A 19,650-nucleotide genomic window follows, 5' to 3' on the forward strand; every position below is an offset into this window, starting at 1 on the left:
CGGCCGAGAACTGTTGGGCGAAGCTCTCGACCGCACCGCCGAATAGCCCAGCCTGGGATATGGGGGCGTCGAGGAAACGAGTCCGCTCGGCGTCCCGCATATCGGCCAGGTTGAGCCATAAGTGTCTCTCCTGGACCACACAAGTGGACATCACCCGGCCCAGGGAGCGTGCGGTAACCTTCGTCGCTCGGAGAGCGAGGTCGGTCACGGCACGCAGCTCATCTCTGAGCCCTGGGTCGGCTCCACCCTCGTGCATGTCGCACAGCAACTTGGCCTGGTAGGCCTGGAGGGTTGCCATGGCATGCAAAGAAGCGGCGGCCTGCCCCGCAGCTCTGTAGGTCTTCGACACCATGGAAGATGTGAATCTACAGGCCTTGGAGGGGTGCTTAGGATCGCCACGCCAGGAGGACGGCTGTCCTGTCGTGGCGCACCCAAAAACCAATCATCTAGCCGCGAACGCTCCGGCCGGGGTGGAGGGTTCCACTCCAGACCGAGTGCCGCGGCCGCCCGGGCAAGCATGGCTGTCAACTCCGGGTCCGACTCGGACAATGCTGGCGCGCCCGGAGGCGGCAGCACAGCCGAATCCTCATCCTCAGAGGACTCTAGCCCACCTTGTGATGCGGTTACCGACATCTCGTCCTCTGGAGCGCCGAACGAAACCCGCGGACCGGCCGAGACCGAGGCCGCGGGCTCCATCACAACGCTCGCGGGTACCGGTGAAACAGAGGGGGGTGTGGGCCGAGGCATGAGCGTCGGAGCTGTATTCCACACCATCACCCTCAGGTCACCCTGGCCACCAGCCGAAGAGACGCCCCGCGGACCGGATGAGACCGAGGCTTAACTCACTTAACTCAGAAGGCTTATAGGAGTGAAAGGTATGTAACCCTTGGCTCCGAAGCATTAAAACATAATGCGATGATGCCAGCTACTTCCTTATATACCCACGTGGGTAGGCGGAGTTACGCATGCAAATCTCGCATGCCCATGGCATTGGCACTGCCATTGGGCGCTTTCTAGTCTCGGAGATGACAGGCTTCTAAGCGAAACCCCCATTCGTCAGTCACTGACGTTACGTCGGAGTGACTGAACGAAAGGGAACTCGTTTCGGCATGCTTGATGTGACTGTTTCCAGGAGACTGGGGGAAACGTTGCTCCATGTGGTGAAGATGGCTTCACGAAGGGCATCCACGGTCTGGAACTGACGTCCATTTTTGTAAACTTCCCTTGCCATCCATCCCCAAATGTTCTCAATGGGATTTAAATCAGGGGAACACACAGGATGGTCCAAAACAGCAACGTTATTCTTCTGGAAGAAGTTCTTTGTCAGGCAGGCTTTGTAAATTGCAGCGTTGTCCTGTTGAAAGACCCAGTCATTACCGCACAGACGAGGGCCCTCGGTCAAGAGGGATGCCTGCTGCAACAGATCTACAGTCGCCGTTTGACGCCCCTGCACAACCTGAAGCTCCATTTTCCCATTGAAGGAAAAAGCACCCCAGATCATGACGGAGCCTCCTCCACTGTGCCGCGCAGAAAACATCTCAGGTGGGATCTCCTTGTCATGCCAGTAACTTTGGAAGCCATCAGGACCGTCCAGGTTAAATTTTTTCTCGTCAGAGAATAAAACTTCCTTCCACTTTTTAATGTCCCATGTTTGGTGCTCCCTTGCAAATTCTAAACGGGCAAGTTTGTGTCGTGGGAGGAGACGTGGCCTTTGAAGACGTTTTTTGTTCTTGAAGCCCTTCTCTAGCAGATGACGTCTTATGGTTATTGGGCTGCAGTCAGCATCAGTAAGGGCCTTAATTTGGGTTGAGGATCGACCTGTGTCTTCACGGACAACCCGTCGGATCCTGTGGCTCAGTGCAGGTGAAATCTTTTTGGGTCTACCAATTGACCCAGTTGACCAATTTTGTCCCATAACTCTCAGGATTTTTTAAGAAATGTAAAATGACTGTCTTACTGCGTCCAACCTCAGCAGCAATGACGCGTTGCGAAAGGCCTTGCTTGTGCAGCCCAACAATCCTGCCACGTTCAAAGAGAGAAAGCCTTTTTGCCTTTGCCATCAGGAGATCTTGACAATATGACTGCTTCAAGAACAATGACATGAAAGCCATATTGTTTTCTTTCAATAAATTGCCTACTCTCTATTTTTTGTCTCTCGCTCCTGTTTCTTCTTTTGGCATTTTGAAGCAGCACTTACAACCCCACAAGTCCACAAGTGCGAAATGTGTAAAACTTGCAATGCATCCCCTGGTCTTAAGATTTTTTTCAGGAGTGTATGAGACCATTGAAAATGTTTACCAATAAACTCATGGAGCCACATTGCGATCCCTATATCTCTGTAAATTAATGGGCCTTCAAATTAAGGAACAAAAAAGTAAAAAAAAAAGTGTTTTAAGAATTGGAATCTAAAAGGATCTAAAAGGATATTAAGGTATCTTCAAAATGAATTACAGGCATGCAAATAAAAATAAAAAACAACAACAACAACAAAAAAACACAAGTGCTTTTTTTTTTTAAACGTCGCCGTTTGCTTATAATGCAACAAAGATTTCTAAAGTCAACAGATTTCACTAGTAGACCTATCAATCTCTGTGTGAAAATAAAATAATGATGCCATCTTTCTAAAGTCATTTTTACACCCCTGTGAAAATTGCCATTCTGACCCCCACTACAAAATATTGAATTACTCAGTAAATATACATCCATCACATTAAATATTTTGTCTTTTTTTCTTAATTTATGACTGTCTTTCTTCAGAAACTTTCAGAAATTTGGCAGATTTTGACACAGAATGACTCATGTGTTTGTCTGAGAGCCTTTATACACACACTTAACTGCAGACACTGAAATAACTACACTGTGTGGTACAGTACACATATTTTGAGTGTCCCTTATTATGTCCTTTATTTTCTTAAAGAACCACGATTGTCCCTTATTTTCTTTTCCAGAAGTTGGCAACCCTACGTATAAAACCACTTCAATATAGTTGTTACTTCAGGGGAGGAGAGGAGTCAGCAAAAAAATAAAAATAAAAATAATAGAGTACCGGCACTTCTTTTGGGCCACCTAAAGCACTGCCTCTATGGATCGAGGCCAGACCGAACCGCCCGACCTAAAAATGTTGTGGGCGGGGCTAAGTTTGGCTACCCCAACCCTAAACCTACCCTTACAATAATGCAGATACGTTAATTAAATGACGCGATATTGATGTTCGCATGCCCAGTCCACTTAGTTGTATCCCTTATCTCTTTCACCATGCTGGACGTATGTGATGACATCACTGTTTCAGAAAATATACGGATTGGCTGTACACACGAAAATGAGAGAATATCGTTTTCAGATTTATCCACTCTCGGGTTCCCAGTTTCAGAAAATATTGTGTTCATGCTTCCAAAACGCCGGATCTGTGTGGACAAAATGCTGATACGGTACAAAATGTATACATATACAGCTGAATGCATCTCCGTTTGGACGGGGCCTTAGATTGTTAAAACCAACAGTGAAAAGCAATATGATGCTGAGAAGAATAAGAAACTGGCTTACGTTGTGTGCTTGTGTGCTTTAGGCTTACTGTGACACTGCGCGAGCTGTAACTGTACTGAAGTAGTTGTGGCAGACCCTTGAGACGGCATGTAAAGGTTTCATCCTTACAATTCCCACTTTTAGTAGGATAGTTTAATATGATATCAGATCCTAGTACTAGAGAAAAAAAAATAACATGGCAGATTTTATTGAAAGTTTAAAAGACAACTACTCAATAACTTTTGTAAAACATTTACTAATGATTTGAATGTACAACCTGAAGTTTGTACTGCTTCATTCAGGACCCACTCAACATTGTAGATAGCATCAACAGAACATCTCAGTTGGACAGTGCTGTCTTCACATGGAAAATCACGATTACCACCCACAATGATAGTGGGGCGTTGGTTAATAACAATGTTTTGCCACTGGATGTATTTTACTCCACTGCTTTGTATGATGCATACGTATCGACCTGCATTAAGGGGGATGGGGCGTAAGGGGGATCCATTAAAAAGTAAACTCAAAAAATACATTTTTTAAGGAGCATTTTCAGTAAGAACAAAATTCATTTGTATTATGTATTTATTTATTTTGCTATCAAACCAATATTGTAAATGTTCAGTGTGGCTTAGTTATCATTGGTTGATGGATTTCATAATTAAATGTAATGTTGATATGGCAGCATATTCTACGGTAAATGTAGTATAATCTTATGTTATAGGACATCAGTGCTAATATACCTCAATCAAACTATGATTAAAGTTTTACAGTAGTCTGCTTTTCAAAACAGGACTCTAAAATCAATCAGACTCTTGTCATGTAAGACAGAGAGGGCAAAGATAAACCTTGCGTCACTCACCACTGTCACTTTCACTAATAGTTTTCACAGTGAGAGTGCTGTTGTTGTTTGAAATGACGTATCTTTTTTTGTCTAGTGCAGGATCTTTGTTATTCACTTTCCATTGTATTGTTCCTTTTGCAAAGTCTGGTTGTATGCAGTTCAGGTCAATCGTTTGTAGAGGATATAATTCATCTTTTGTGAAGTCCTTTTGTTCTGAAAAGAAAAACCATATAGCTCATGAACAAAAAACAACAATAACATAAATATGATGGAACTAAGAAATGTGAAGGGTTTTAGATGGGGCACTGTCTAAACTTACCACTCAGAGCAAAAGCATCTTCAGCTAAAATGATTCCTTCTGCCCTTAGAGAGTCAGAGATACTTTCATGTGCTGCTCTAAAATCAAGGTTGTTAGATGATGCTTTTATTGTGTAGTCTGCTATAACACTACCAGATCTACGGAGTGAAACACAAACCACACCAATGTAAAGACACTATATTAACATTGTACGTGTTTGAAAAAGTTATGAAAAAATAAAAATGTTGAGTGGGGAAAAAGTTCAAATTAAACCTAATCCATCAATACAATTCAAATGGTAGATCATACCTGAATCCAGTTACTTTTGCAGAACCAGAACTGTAACCAGCAAGATTTTTTAAATAATTTGTGTTAATCTGTAAAAAAAAAAAAAAGTAAAAAAGTACCCAATATATGCTTGAAAAGTCATTGTATATTAGTAAGTAAAAATATGAATCAGTCGGAGAAGTATATGCAGGGAGGTTGGGGGTTATTGAAGTAATACATAAATAAATAGGGTCACGCTTTATTTTGATGGTCTAGATATTCACTATAAATAACTTTGCAACTACGTGTCAACTTGTCAACTAACTCTAAGAATTAGTAGACTGTGGTTTGTTGTTAGGGTTTGGATTAGTAGAATAAGCTGAATAAGTCGCAACGTTACTTTTAGTCAGTATAATATGCTGGAGAAGCATCAAAATAAAGTGATAGCTATTAACCACCAGACAGTATATTAATTTTTAAATTACTGGTAGATGACATGAAGTTGCACAGTTAGAGTGTCTTAAGTGGACCATCAAAATAAAGTGTGACCATAAATATTAATTACCAAAAATAATTGTTATGATTGTTATATATAATTGTGTGTGTGTGTGTGTGTGTGTGTGTGTGTGTGTGTGTGTTTATATATATATATATATATATATATATATATATATATATATATATATATATATATATATATATATATATATATGTATATATATATATATGTATGTATATATATATATATATATATATATATATATATATATATATATATATATAATTGTTATATTTTATATTAAAGCTGTATTCATATGCCAATATCAAAAACAATATATTTATTTTAAATATGAAAAAAGGAATGAATACTCACTGCTTTCTCAATTTGTGCAGATAAATATTTGTAATCATTGCTATTAGGGTCAGTAAGATTGGTGCTAAAATTCTGATCTATTGTCATTGACATTCCAATATCTGTAAAACAAGTGTACATTTATGTATCAAAATTACAGTAAGAATCCTCAGTACCAATACTACCTAGTTGCTGGGGGTATGCAAGATTTACTTTAGTAGCCCCTCCAAAAAATATCCCTGAGACAATGAATGAATAAAATAGTGAGTTAGCGTTTTAGCACTTCCGGTTCCCTCGCTCTAAAGTCTATGGGTTTTTTGAATGGGTTTTTGCTAAATCGCCTGAAATAAGGTCTGTGGTTAACAAAGCCTCTAAATGTTTTCACGTTTTTATCTATGACACTAGTTCTAATCTGCTTGTGATTTTTTAAAAACTTTATTGTGTCTTAAAAACGGCCATTGCTAAGAAGTTGCTAAAAGGGACTACATCCTTTGGCCGGGACTTTAGACGTCATCGTGACAAACAGGAAATCTCACCAGCCCGCGTTTCATTCACTTTTGAATTCTGTAAGTACATATTTATTAAAAATAAAAACTAGCCTGCATTTCAGTCTCACGTTCTTAGAAATTTGCCTTTCAGTTAATATACATAAAGTTATATATTTAGTCATTTCAAATAGTAGTGTTTCTAAATATTGTTGTACACAGAAATCTGTCATATTAAGGTAACCAATTACCAGTTCTTCATTTCTGTGGAGAGACTGTAGTGTTTTGTTTTGTCCCGAGATGGAACCACAAGTCGTCGAATGAAAGCTGGGCTGTTCTAACGTTACATGTCCATATTTATAGTGGTTCTCTCCTCGATATATGATCAATCGTCTAAGAAAAATGACATATGATTGTAAATTGATACGGCTATAGCTTACGTCGTTAGTGCTTCTGAGGTGGTAAAGATTCGTTTTTTTTTTTTTTTTTTGGCGAATTAGCAAATGGTATGCAAACATACAATCAAACATAATACAGTGAAAGATAATCTTTAAAGTCTATTTGGGGCATGAGGATCAGGCATAATAGCCTAATCTTAATCACAAAGAAAATAATATTAAGGTTTATATAAACTAACAAAATAATAAACGAATAAATAAAACATTAACAAACGAGAAAACAAATCTCGCATAAACCCAATTAGTTTCTAACATTTTTGGAAAAAAACTAATGGGCAATATTTCTCATGAAAAAGTGGATAAGTGTTCATACACAGCGCAGATCATAATGAGTGAACGTGTTTTTTAAATAAAGTTTGAGGAAGCTTGATGATGACATAGATCCGCGACTGTGCTGTAGTCCATTTATAGCTTACCGTTAGCATTTTATATCTGACGGCTTTATTTAGGCTTTAAACAGTATACATTTTGGATTCACTTGTAAAGATTATCTTGATAGACAAAACGTCATAACTCTTTGTTGAACACAGATCTTATTTTTTGCGATTGTCCAAAAGTCTATGGGGAAAATTCATAGGCTTTTGATCGAGGAATCCCATGCGCCGCTAACTTCCGGGTTGGCCTACAAAGTGACGTCATGACTTCGGCACTCTATTGCAGTTATGATAAACGGAAGCTCAAGAACCAATGAGGTCCATTCTCACACATCAAGCATGTACCGTTGAGCTTCTGATTATTTTCATTAATCAATCTTTATATGTGTATAAAAGCCTAAATTCAATCTGTTCATCATATAAAGTGGTCATGTATCTTTAGAAAATGTGGACTAAACTGCTCGATTCTTATGTATTTGTTATACAATCTCTTTATGAACTTTTTAAAGGTTCCGTTCTTTGCGTGTTTTCAAAGCTTTGATTATGTTTACAGCGTGAAACATAACGAGTTCATGTTTCGCGTGTAAAAAAAACAGTATTTTTCACACAATTTACTTATCTGTACACCACTGTTTTCTCTGTCCTAAAAATGGCCTGATGATTTCCTTTTTCTATGAAGTCCCTCCTTCAGAAATACGTAACGAGTTCTGATTGGGCCAGCGCTTCCCGTGTTGTGATTGGACAGCAGCTTAGCGCACTTTGCCCGGAAAGGTCCCACTTCTTATCATAACGGGGAGATGCAAGCTCTGAATGCGCGTTCTCTTTTCCATGTGGGAGAGTAACAAGACCACGCCCCCTATTTTGCATGTTCTTGTGGTGTTCGACATTGGCTGCGGCTGGATGCATGCGATCGGCGAGAGTTACCGAGTGCAGGCGGAGAGGAGCTGCAAACGGTGACGTGAAGGCGGACACTTTCTGCTTCCCGCAGTGACGCTTGAGCTGTGTTTGCAAACTTTATCACAGCTGGAGTTAAATAAATGCAAAATTTCTCAAATACACAGATGTTTCAATTACATTTTTATTCAATAATTTATGTACTGCTTAATAAAGCGTCTGTTTGGACAAGAATAAAGTTCAATATATAAACCTACACTATCAGTGAAGTTTTGTCAACGGTTTTTATCAGTATAAATTTGATAAACATGACAATATAACATCGCGACTACATGAAAAGAGGTTTTACTGTTATAAATAAATGATTTGTGAGCATTAGCGTAACATAAGGTTTTAGAATAAACATGAAACGCACGTGATCGCTGTCATGTGGCGAATCCGGCCAATTGTGAATCAGCTGTGTCGTCATTAGAGCTCGAGTAGCCTGCTGCAGTCCCCCTTGAAAACTGCAGTGGCTGCATCAGCCGGCTGCTCTCGAATCGCTCTCGTGGTACTTTGTTGACATATGTCACAGTCACGTGCCATCTGCGCTGCCTCAAGTCGGACAAAATTTCTAACCGTCATGCAGTGCTTCAAGTCTGCCGCCGATCGGTCTGCGCATCTCTGGGTGAAGTCGAACAAGCCTAAACTGTTCAAGTGACGTCATTCCTGAAAGAAGTGCAGGGGTGTAGTCCAAACCGGCCGTTCGCTGTAGGCTTTGAAAGGGAACTTCTGTTAAATAAAATATCTCGCTTGGCATTGAACTTTGAGCTTTATAATTTTACAGGTATTATTTATGCTCTAACAGCAACATTACACACTACCCTTACGAAACAAAAATATATTGCAATATACTAGAATTTATATTGCAATACATTAGAAAATATATTTCAATGTATCAGAAACTTCCTCATATATTTGAAAATATATAGCAATATATGGATGGACAACCTATTGCTATATATTGATTCATATATTAAAATACATTGATATACAAACAAAACTGAATTATTTCATGTATGTTTATTGAAACAAAGTATTTTTTGTGAGTTAAGCAAGCTCCTGCATATGTTTAAAGAGGTTGATTAACAATAGCCCAAATCAGATGGTGCATGACTTTCAATATATTTTCTATATTTAGAAAATATTTCTATTAGGGCCGGGACTTTAACGTTAATTACGTGACTTTAACGCGTTAATTAATTACGCAAAAAAAAAAAAAAAATTTTTTTACCACACTTATTTTTGCACCGCGGAACGTTTTTCAATGAATGAGTTTCGACGGACCAATTATACTGGAACACCAACTAGCGCTCCGGAGTCACGACAACAACGAACCATGTGAACATGAACGCATGAACGAAGCTGGAACGAAGAAGCTGATGAGACTGCTTTGCTTGGCCCCGTGGATGGGAAATTTTGTTTTAAAAAACGAAAGAATGGAAGCGTCGTCAAGAGCATGGGTGTGTGCAAGCTATACAACAAGGAATTCGCGTATCACCGCAGCACATCGATCCTCAAATATCACAAATATGCTTTTGCTAAACTGGCAAACATGCACTGGTCTGCTGGACTGAAATAAATAAACAATATTTTGTTGATTAAGCTTATTCAGTCATTATTCAATGGTTTACTAAAAATACATGTGAAAAATTACTTCTCATTGTTCTCAGGTCAAATATTTATATGCAATTAAAATGCGATTAATTAATTACAAAGCCTCTAATTAATTAGATTATTTTTTTAATCGAGTCGCGGCCCTAATTTCTATATTATATTTTAATCTGTTATATTTTAAAATATATGACAGACAGTGTACATTAGATTATTTCATATTTACCATGTATACAATATATATGATAATTATATACTATGTAATATAAATCAATATATTTAAGACATATTCCCATATAAATCTGATTATATTATCCAGTACATTGAGGTATATTATCTCATATAATTTTACATATATATTTACATATATATATACAATGACTCTTCCAATATATAATTTCATATATTGTAGGATATATTTCAATATACATAGCAATATATTGAATAGTATAATGATATGTATTTAGTCAATATATGAAAACGGCAATAATTGCAGTATTGTCCCATATATTGCAATATATAACTTGCATATATAATATATTATTATATAATATATCATATGATATATTACCATGTAAATTTCACAATATATGGAGACACATGAAATATATTGTCAACTAATATACTGAGAAATATATTGTCAACTAATATATTGAGAAATATATTTTTGTTGCGTAAGGGTAACTAAAGTCTGAAAGATGGAATCGCGAAGAACGGGACTTAAAGCATCAAAGTGGTAGTTGCGTATGTCAACGGAGGGACAGAATTAACTGATTTTATTACAATATCTTAATTTGTGTTCCAAAGATTAACGAGTCTTATGGGTTTAGAACAAAATCAGGGTGAGTAAATTATGACATATTTACATTTTTGGGTTAACTAAGTTTTCAAGTTTGCATTGGATCAGCAGACCTTAAGCAACAGTTCTCGATACTAATAGCAATCTTGTCCCTCAGCACATACCTGTTGATGTCATTGTTGGTGATTTTGTTGAAGCTTGTATTGATGTTGGTGTTGATGCTAGTGTTGATGGTGGTGTTGATGTCATTGTTGGTGATTTTGTTGAAGTTTGTGTTGATGTTGATGATAAAGTTGATGGTGATGTTGATGGTGGTGTTGATGATAAAGTTGATGGTGATGTTGGTGTTGAGGATGAAGTTGATGATGGTGATGGTGTTGATGGTGGTGTTGATGGTGATGTTGATGTTGATGTTGATGTGGATGATGAAGTTGATGGTGATGTTGATGATGGTGTCGATGTTGATGGTGGTGTTGATGGTGATGTTGATGGTGATGTTGATGTTGATGTGGATGATGAAGTTGATGGTGATTTTGATGATGGTGTTGATGTTGATGGTGGTGTTGATGGTGATGTTGATGGTGGTGTTGATGGTGATGTTGATGTGGATGATGAAGTTGATGGTGATGTTGATGATGGTGTTGATGTTGATGGTGGTGTTGATGGTGGTGTTGATGGTGATGTTGATGGTGATGTTGATGATGGTGTTGATGTGGATGATGAAGTTGATGGTGATGTTGACAGTGATGTTGATGTGGATGATGAAGTTGATGGTGATGTTGATGATGGTGTTGATGTTGATGGTGATGTTGATGATAGTGTTGATGGTGATGTTGATGGTGGTGTTGATGTTGATGGTGGTGTCGATGTTGATGTTGATGGTGGTGTTGATGATGGTGTTGATGTGGATGATGAAGTTGATGGTGATGTTGATGGTGGTGTTGATGATGGTGTTGATGTTGATTGTGGTGTCGATGTTGATGGTGGTGTTGATAGTGTTGTTACTGTTGCAAATGAAGAAAATTGACATGACTTGGACTGAAAATTCAGCTTATCAAAAAAAAAAAAAAAAAACAATCAAACAAATGTGCCAATAAACTCTTTAAATCCGGTATAATCTTTATAAAGATGCAGACATCAACATTAGTAACACTAAAAACAGTATTATTCTATACTAAACCAAAGATATATATATTTTTCAAGGTAATAATACACAAAAATTTAAATATAGAATGTGTTATTGATGCTGACGGGGAGACTTGAGTTTGTTGCAGTGAATCATCCAAACACGAACAATTGTACAGTTGAAGACTTACATTGTACAGTTGAAAGAGTTTACCATGTTTTCTAGACAAATGTTTTTTTAAATACCACAGTGAAGCTTGGAAAGCATAGATGAGACTTAGATGATAGATGAGATGCCGAGACTTATTTATTAAAAATATATATAGTTTCAACTGTTACAAATGGCACTTTTCCACTGAATGGTAGTCGCTGCAACTTATAGTGGATGATTTCTTTGTTGTGCTTTTATGGTAAAATATTTAATCGCAGGGGTCTTCAATCTTTTAGATGCCACGGGCCCCCAAATATGTTCTTCCCTGTGTGAAGGACCCCATCCTAAAATGTATAAGGCATATTATAAATCTTAAATTATTTTCAGTTTCATTATTATATCCCCGGACCCCATTTTAAAAAACCCTGTGTTATCAGATCTGTTGAATATGTATTTTCTGGTCATGTGTTCCTGTCTGTTCAAAAGACATTTTAGAAATCCTGACTGGACAATGTTTTACGACCATGTCTATAAAGAGAATGGTTGGTCACCCAATATACATACAGTTAGGGTAACATTAAATGACTTAAACCGTGATATAAAGTTTTGGCCAGTCATTCGTTCCCTGTGTGAATTGCAAAGGCTTGCTTTTCGTTGGGTCACACCACAAGGTATCACTGTGGCCTCAAAAAAAGAAACCTAGAACTAAATAAATGTATAAATAAATAAATAAATGTGGAAATAAATACTGATTCACGACCTAGGAAACTAGGGAGCTGATTGAGATGCACCCAGGACTTTTCGCAGTCATCGCTTATCTTTTGTCTTGTCGCACTGGAATGGTTTTAAAGCATTTGCATGCGTGATTATATCAGTGGCGAGGCCAGAAATTTTTAACTGAGTGGACCTTGGTGGAATAGGGTGGACCTCAATGACTACTCTCAAATTACACAAATTAAACAATATGGGACAAAATCACTTGACAGTAAATATAAGCTATATATGATTTATTTTTTGACAACAAATTCATATAATTCATATATGCAAAATTAATTTATAACAAGCAGCTACAAAGCCTATTGCAAGGAAGACAAATATAGATATTGTGCTGCTATATGACCACTAACAAGACATCAGTGTTCAGTAATTGGGTTCATTTTAAAATGGAATAACCAATTCTTGTCAACTAATGCAGCTCAGTATAACTGTTATCAAACATGTATTTGCAGCTTAACCTGTAAGGATTTCGTCTCGTGTTTTGCACCATGGCCCGTGTTAAAAGTTTATTTCACTAGCAGACGTAAACTTATCTTCACATCCCCTCAACAATACGCGATTGGCTAAACATTACTACTAAGCTTATTGATTGGCTGCTGCAATAAGTCAGCTATATGAAAATGTTTTCGCTCTACAGTAATTATTTTTTAATAGGGCTGTCAATCGATTAAAATATTTAATCGCTATTAATCGCATGATTGTCATGAGTTAACTCGTGATTAATCGCAATTTAATCGCACATTTTTAGCAATTGTAAATCTAAAATTAAGTTTTTAATACTCTAATCAACATGAGTATGCTATGCATGCTTTATGCAAATGTACATTTATTATTAGTGAAACCATACTTATTCAATAATAATCAATACAGCATGAAGATTAGACGTATCAAAGGTCATAGATGTTTATTTAAGAAATTGTTCATGTCTCTTAAGCCTAAACTTAAAAATTAAGAGTAAGCAGTGATTTTTCTCATTTTAAGAATATAAAGGGAGTCTTTACACTGGCAGTTTAATTCAGAGCAGGGCACAGTTCGTATGAAAAATTGGTAATGTGTACCAGTGAGCGCACCAGATCCACACCATACCTTGAGGAGGTCCATACTCCACGAGTAGGAATATAGTGCGGCCCCTTTAAGAGACGCGCGCTCCCTATTGAACTGCCGGTATTTTGCGTGTGCACGCCGAACTGGGCCGCGATTTACGTGGACAGTGTGAAGAACATGGACTCGGGAGCGCGCTTGTTCAGGGAAGTAACCTGTGCATTCGTTTTAGTCGATTGTAATGTATTTAGTTCAATAAAACAGGTGTACTGTAAGCGGTGATGGTGTTAATGATTTACCTCAGACATGAGCGAGAGTGAGCTGCAGTGCATCGCGCTCAGACTGCAGAGAATGTGCTCAGTGAAAAAAACGCACTTTTCTTTCTGAAGTCTAATAAAAGTTAAACAAAAAATGTGGTAGCTTAGGCTATGTGGTAGCTTATGTAGGCAATAACTGCACTTTTGGTTTAGAATATTAATGTCAACCCTTTTCTTTCCCTATTAATGTTTGCTGCTGCGTCTGACTGCTCTCACTTTTTCCAACTACGGGCTATGCCACGGATCAAAGAGAAAATGCGCGCTGCGTTAATAAATTTAGTGCTGTTAAAATGAATTTGCGTTAACGCGTTATTAGCATATTTGACAGCCCTATTTTTTAATGAAACTTTTTGTACGTGTTTAAGTGATTTGTGTTGTCACATAGGCATATTATTTTCTGCTATCACAATTTTTTTTTTTTTTTTTTGTCTGTTCTGATTGGGTGGGCCAGCCGTCAATCTGAGTGGGCCAGTGCCACCCTGGCCCTTATGTAGCCTCGCCCCTGGATTATATAATGTAACGTTAGCCAAAGGAAAATAGAAACATATAGAATTTTAAACACGTTAAACTGAAAAAATTAATTGCATGCGTTAACACGCCAATTTTGAAAGCACTATTTTCAATATAAAGTGTTTTTTTTTATTATTATTATTTTAACTCTTGTGTGGTGTTCATATTTTTGTTACTCAGCCAGTGTTCGTGGGTCTGGTGGACCCGCTGCATTTTTGGGTTTTTAATGGTATATTTTCACTGTGACCACGGGGGCAGACACATTTATAACTCAGTTTATGGGCTCACCTTCTTTTAACTGGCAGCTCTGTCCATTGACTGGAAGGGCATTAAGACATGTACATGAACCTTCAATGTCTTCGCAGGCCTGGTAGGAATGACACGTGTCATTTGGCCAAACAAACAGATCCTCACATTTACACTGATACTGCGTTTGGTTCAATGAACACACTGGAAGGCAAAATAATAATTTACATTAAAAAAATCATTTATAGCAGTATTCATGATGTATAAAGTAGGCATACAACATTTCAAAACAGCCAGAGCTCATACCAGTAGTTAGGTTGGTTTCTGTGATGTTAGTGCTGTCACTGATTGTGTAGGGAAAATCAAAAGACATCCAATAGATCATTAGCTGATCAATGATGGTAGTATTCTCAGCATCTATCTGAATTTCAGATAGATATTCAATCAGAACTGGAGTCACTGTAGGAAACATACAATTAGAATGAATACAAAGAGTTTTCAAGGAATATTCACATATCTTTTAATATGCATAAAATTGCTGCAGTTATCAGGATGTCACCAAAGTTCACCAAAAATGTTAATTTCCATCATCATTCATTCTCTCTCGTCATTCCAAACCTGTACGACTTTCAGTAGAACGTAGCACATTTTGAGAAATGGCAACCAATACAAGTCAGGTTTGGAATGATGCGAGGATGAGTAAACTAAGTTCAAAATGTTGTTGTCATTTTACAGGAAGCCCTTTGACATCACATGCCAAAACAACACTGCCAAAAGTGATAAACATGTTAATATATGTTGTCTAAGCTGTAATACCAAAAAAAAAAAAAAAAAAAAAAAAAGTAGGGGCTTTTTTATTTTTATTTTATTTTATAAATTCATTTTTGAAAGTGTGTAACTCAGGCCCTGTGAGCTCTAGGACCCTGCAGACAGTTGGGCTGTTTCCACTAAATTCCAGAAAATAGTGGAAAAAATAAGTTTGTCTGTGTCATGTTGTATGCAAGATTCAATCAAATGGGTCTGAAGGGATGAGACCCCCCCCCCCATATATATATATATATATATATATATATATATATATATATATATATATATATATATATATATATATATATATATATATATATATATACAGTGATATAAATGCAATATTCCATTCTCATTAAATTAATTATATATGCTGGAAACATCCCAAACTGTCTGCAGGGTCCTAAGTTACACACGTGCAATAATGAATGAATATAAACAATTTTTTTTTAAAAATTTAAAAAATAAATTTTTTATTTATTTTTTCTTTTTTTTGGGGGGGGGGGGGGGGGGGTTAACAGCTTAGACAACCTATACTTACATGTTTATCACTTTTAGCAGTGCTTTATGTAACTCCGAAGGCTTTCCTGTAAAATGACACCGAAATGTTGTACTTAGACCACTGTATGCGTGTATAGGAGGCTTTTCAATTTGGCTAGGCCAAATCCAGGTGGAAATAGTACCAGAGTAATTTAGTGTAAATACATTACTTTGTCTAAAACAAATGCCAAAGTGATGCATATCACCAGAAATTAGAGACTCTAAGCTTTCAAATGGTACCACATGACATCATAGCTTTTGAAATATAACTTTTGTATACATGATGATGTCACAGGGTCCACAGAGTTTAAGTGGATATACACACTGCACTTTTAAGTTAGATGTTTAATGTACCTGTTGGTTGCGCACATGCTGTGTTATCTTTTGGGAAAAGGAAGAGAATGGATTAGAAAAAAAAAATTGTATACTGACCTGTATACTGAATTGTAAATGTAACTGACCCACCTGACTTCTGTGATTACAAACAGAAATGTATAAAACTACTTTACTTGTTATGTCGTTGACTGGTTGACAAAACTGTCGATCACTTGGAATATCATTGATGCATCTGCATGTGTTGTTAGTGAGGTTGTAACAGCTCTCATATTCTCTGCACTTTTCACACGGCCAGAAATACTGATCCTCACATGTGCACTTGTATCCACTGTCGTTGAAATTGCACACTAAGAAAGGATAAACCATAAATGTAAGTTCATTTTTAGCAGATCAGGACTGCTGTGTTGGTGTTCAGAAGGTCATGAAGGTCATGTGATGTTCTTTACCTGTCGTGATGTCCACATCTAAAAATCCAACCAGCTCATCTAACTGAAGTGGAAAGGTGACGTTCTGCAAATATCTCCTCATCTCATCGATCACAGCAATGCTTGATACATCCATCTCAATTTCAGACAAGAAGACTATAAAGTGAAGTTCTGTAACAAAGACAACAAGCTTATAATCATTGTAATCTCAGTCTTTATATATTGTATTTGTCATTTCAATGTAATGTTGCAATACTTTGTATTTTAAATTACAATATTTACATGTGCAGTGCCTTGCAAAAGTATTCATACCCACTGAACTCTCCACATTTTGACACATTACAACAAAAAATATAACTTGATTTAATTGGTATTTTATATAATAGACCAACACAAAGTGGCACATAATTTTGAAGTGGAAGGAAAATTATAAATGATGTCCTAAATTAATAAAATAAATATCGGAAAAGTGTGGGGTGCATTTGTATTCAGCCCTCATAAATCAATACTTTGTAGAACCACCTTTTGCTGCAATTACAGCTGCAAGTTTTTTGGGTATGTCTCCATCAGTTTTGCACATCTAGAGAGTGAAATTTTTGCCCATTCTTCTTAGCAAAATAGGTCAAGCTCATTCAGATTGGACGGAGAGCATCTGTGAACAGCAATTTTCAAGACTCGCCACAGATTCTCAATTGGATTTGGAGGTCTGAACTTTGACTGGGCGAAGCATCGAGGCAGATGATTTTTCCTCGAGGATTTTTTTGATTCGATTAACTCGAGTTACTCGATGAATCGTTACAGCCCTACTGAGATCTGACGTTATGTGGGAGTTGGAGGGAGACCACAGCCGCATTGGAGTTCACGTTGATTAAAGGTGCCCTAGAATGATTTGAAACAATATGTTAAATTGTTCTCTGATATTTACATAGAGTGTATGTGGCTTATTTAAGGCCAAAAATTGTCCAGATACAGTTATACAAGTCCATTTACAACCCTATAAATTGTCCCTAGGATGTAATGCTCTGTTTTTGCCTTATTTGGAAAAGTCATTAATATTAAAATTAGAGCTCTGCTCTGATTGGCTTATTTCAGTAGCTCACAGCAGTTCAGCTGTTCAGCAAAGCGGCTCGTGAGTCCTGACTGTCCTGACAGAACACAGACCGACTGAATGACACTTTAATTAGAACATCTCAAATAGAGACTACTGAAATGCAGCCTACTTGTTTGTTTGTGTTTTCAGATCATCCGCGCGAGAGAGAGAGCTCGCGTGCATATGGTTGCCAGATTGAAAATGTTTAGGTGAAACACCGGATAGTATACGGGTTCTTTTCACAGAAAAGCTCTGTTTTGGGGATTTAAATGACTGAAATCTGGCAACCGCACGAACGCTCATTCCCTCAGGCAAAACCAAAACCAGTGATGACTCGTCTTTTTTCGTCAACGATATTGCATGTTTATATAACGTTAGTCACAATGTAGGCTACGCAGTGACTGTGATGTACTCAGAAATACAAGCATGCAAAAACATCATACTTAAGTTCTCAAAAATATAAACATATATTTGTACAAAATGAATAGCCTTGTCAAATGACTGTCGTTTTAACTTATATGGTGGAACACCATGACTGTTGACATTTTTCATCTTTGTGTCAATGAGAGTGTCGCATATGTTTACCTGCAGTCCTTATGATTTGGCTGGAGCAGTTCCGTCTGACATTGCCCATCTTTGGACAGATGCAAATGTTGGGGGTGTGCATATAAATGATCCCCAATGCTTGCATCACGGTTGGGTTTATGTTGAAAGCACTTATTTTTCTGCTGTGTTTTTTATGCACGAGATTTACATATGAAGTAGGAGGCAATGGTGTTTGAGACTCACAGTATGTGATGTCAATGCACTGAACTCTTATTATTTCTCTATGGCAAGGTTAATTCAATATAGGGCACCTTTAATCTTTCCTGTGTCTATCTGCATTTTCTGTTCTTTATGTTTGGTACATCTGCATTTCAAACTTCCACTTACACGCTTGCATACTGACTAACATGTACACTGAATATTTGACATTTCAAGTTTATATTACTTTAGTATAATAAATATTATTATTTATGCAGTGGTTGTGTGGCATCTCCCTTTGTTTAATGTTAAAAGTGTTACGATTTCCTTTCTTAAATCGCAACACTTAACATTACAAATGTTTTTACAGCTTTTTACAGTGCATTTGCAGTTGGCTTGTTTAGTCATGATTCTTACCGCTCTCCAGCACACACATCTCTCCATCACTCGGAATGCCGCTGATACATCCACACGAGCCCCAACTGATGTCATCACAGGCCTCATATGTCTTGCAGTTGTTGTATGTCCATGAAAAACCATCTTCACACACGCACTGGTATTCGGTCACATTTGGCTGGCACACTAGTGTTAATAACAGAACTGGTTAACAACATTAAAGTTGAAAATTAAAGGTAGTGCATGCAATTTCAAAGATGCTAGCAAGCTAAATTTGAAAGCATGAGATCCCACCCTCCCTTCAGAGCACTTTCCAAAGCCATGCCTCCTCCAAAACACATGAAGGTGTACAGCCAAAACAGAGTTTGCAAAGCATCAAGAGAGACAGCTTTTTATGTCTCAAAGCAGATAACAATGCAATAATAATGAACGCAATCAACTTCCAGAGCTCTAGGTGTACCACCTGACGGCTGCAGTTTCATATTCGGCGTTGATTGTGTTGACACATATAACTGGAATGAGTACGCTATGCCTTTAAGGCGGGCAGGTGACGTGATGACGCCAGCGAGCTTAAAGTCTCGCGGTCATTGTGAAGCTACGTTTGTCCTCGCTTCCCCTCGAACGTGTGTGTGTGTGTGTGTGTGTGTGTGTGTGTGTGTGTGTGTGTGTGTGGGTTTTTTTTCCCCCTCCGTTACTGG

General features: G+C 37.6%; 1 protein-coding gene across 1 annotated transcript; it reads right to left on the reverse strand.

The window, feature by feature from the left end:
* Positions 1-4,376: 4,376 nt before the first annotated feature.
* On the reverse strand, positions 4,377-19,434 carry LOC137041049 (adhesion G protein-coupled receptor F5-like). The gene is made up of 11 exons (XM_067416973.1): positions 19,413-19,434; positions 18,974-19,138; positions 16,744-16,893; positions 16,471-16,644; positions 16,316-16,342; positions 14,921-15,073; positions 14,657-14,818; positions 5,806-5,906; positions 4,974-5,041; positions 4,686-4,822; positions 4,377-4,579 (listed from the first exon to the last, which is right to left on the reverse strand). Exons 1-11 carry the CDS (start codon positions 19,432-19,434, stop codon positions 4,377-4,379), a joined length of 1,362 nt encoding a protein of 453 aa, XP_067273074.1.
* Positions 19,435-19,650: the final 216 nt, after the last annotated feature.

The sequence above is a fragment of the Pseudorasbora parva genome, chromosome 15 (assembly GCF_024679245.1).
Source record: "Pseudorasbora parva isolate DD20220531a chromosome 15, ASM2467924v1, whole genome shotgun sequence".
Lineage (NCBI taxonomy): Eukaryota > Metazoa > Chordata > Actinopteri > Cypriniformes > Gobionidae > Pseudorasbora > Pseudorasbora parva.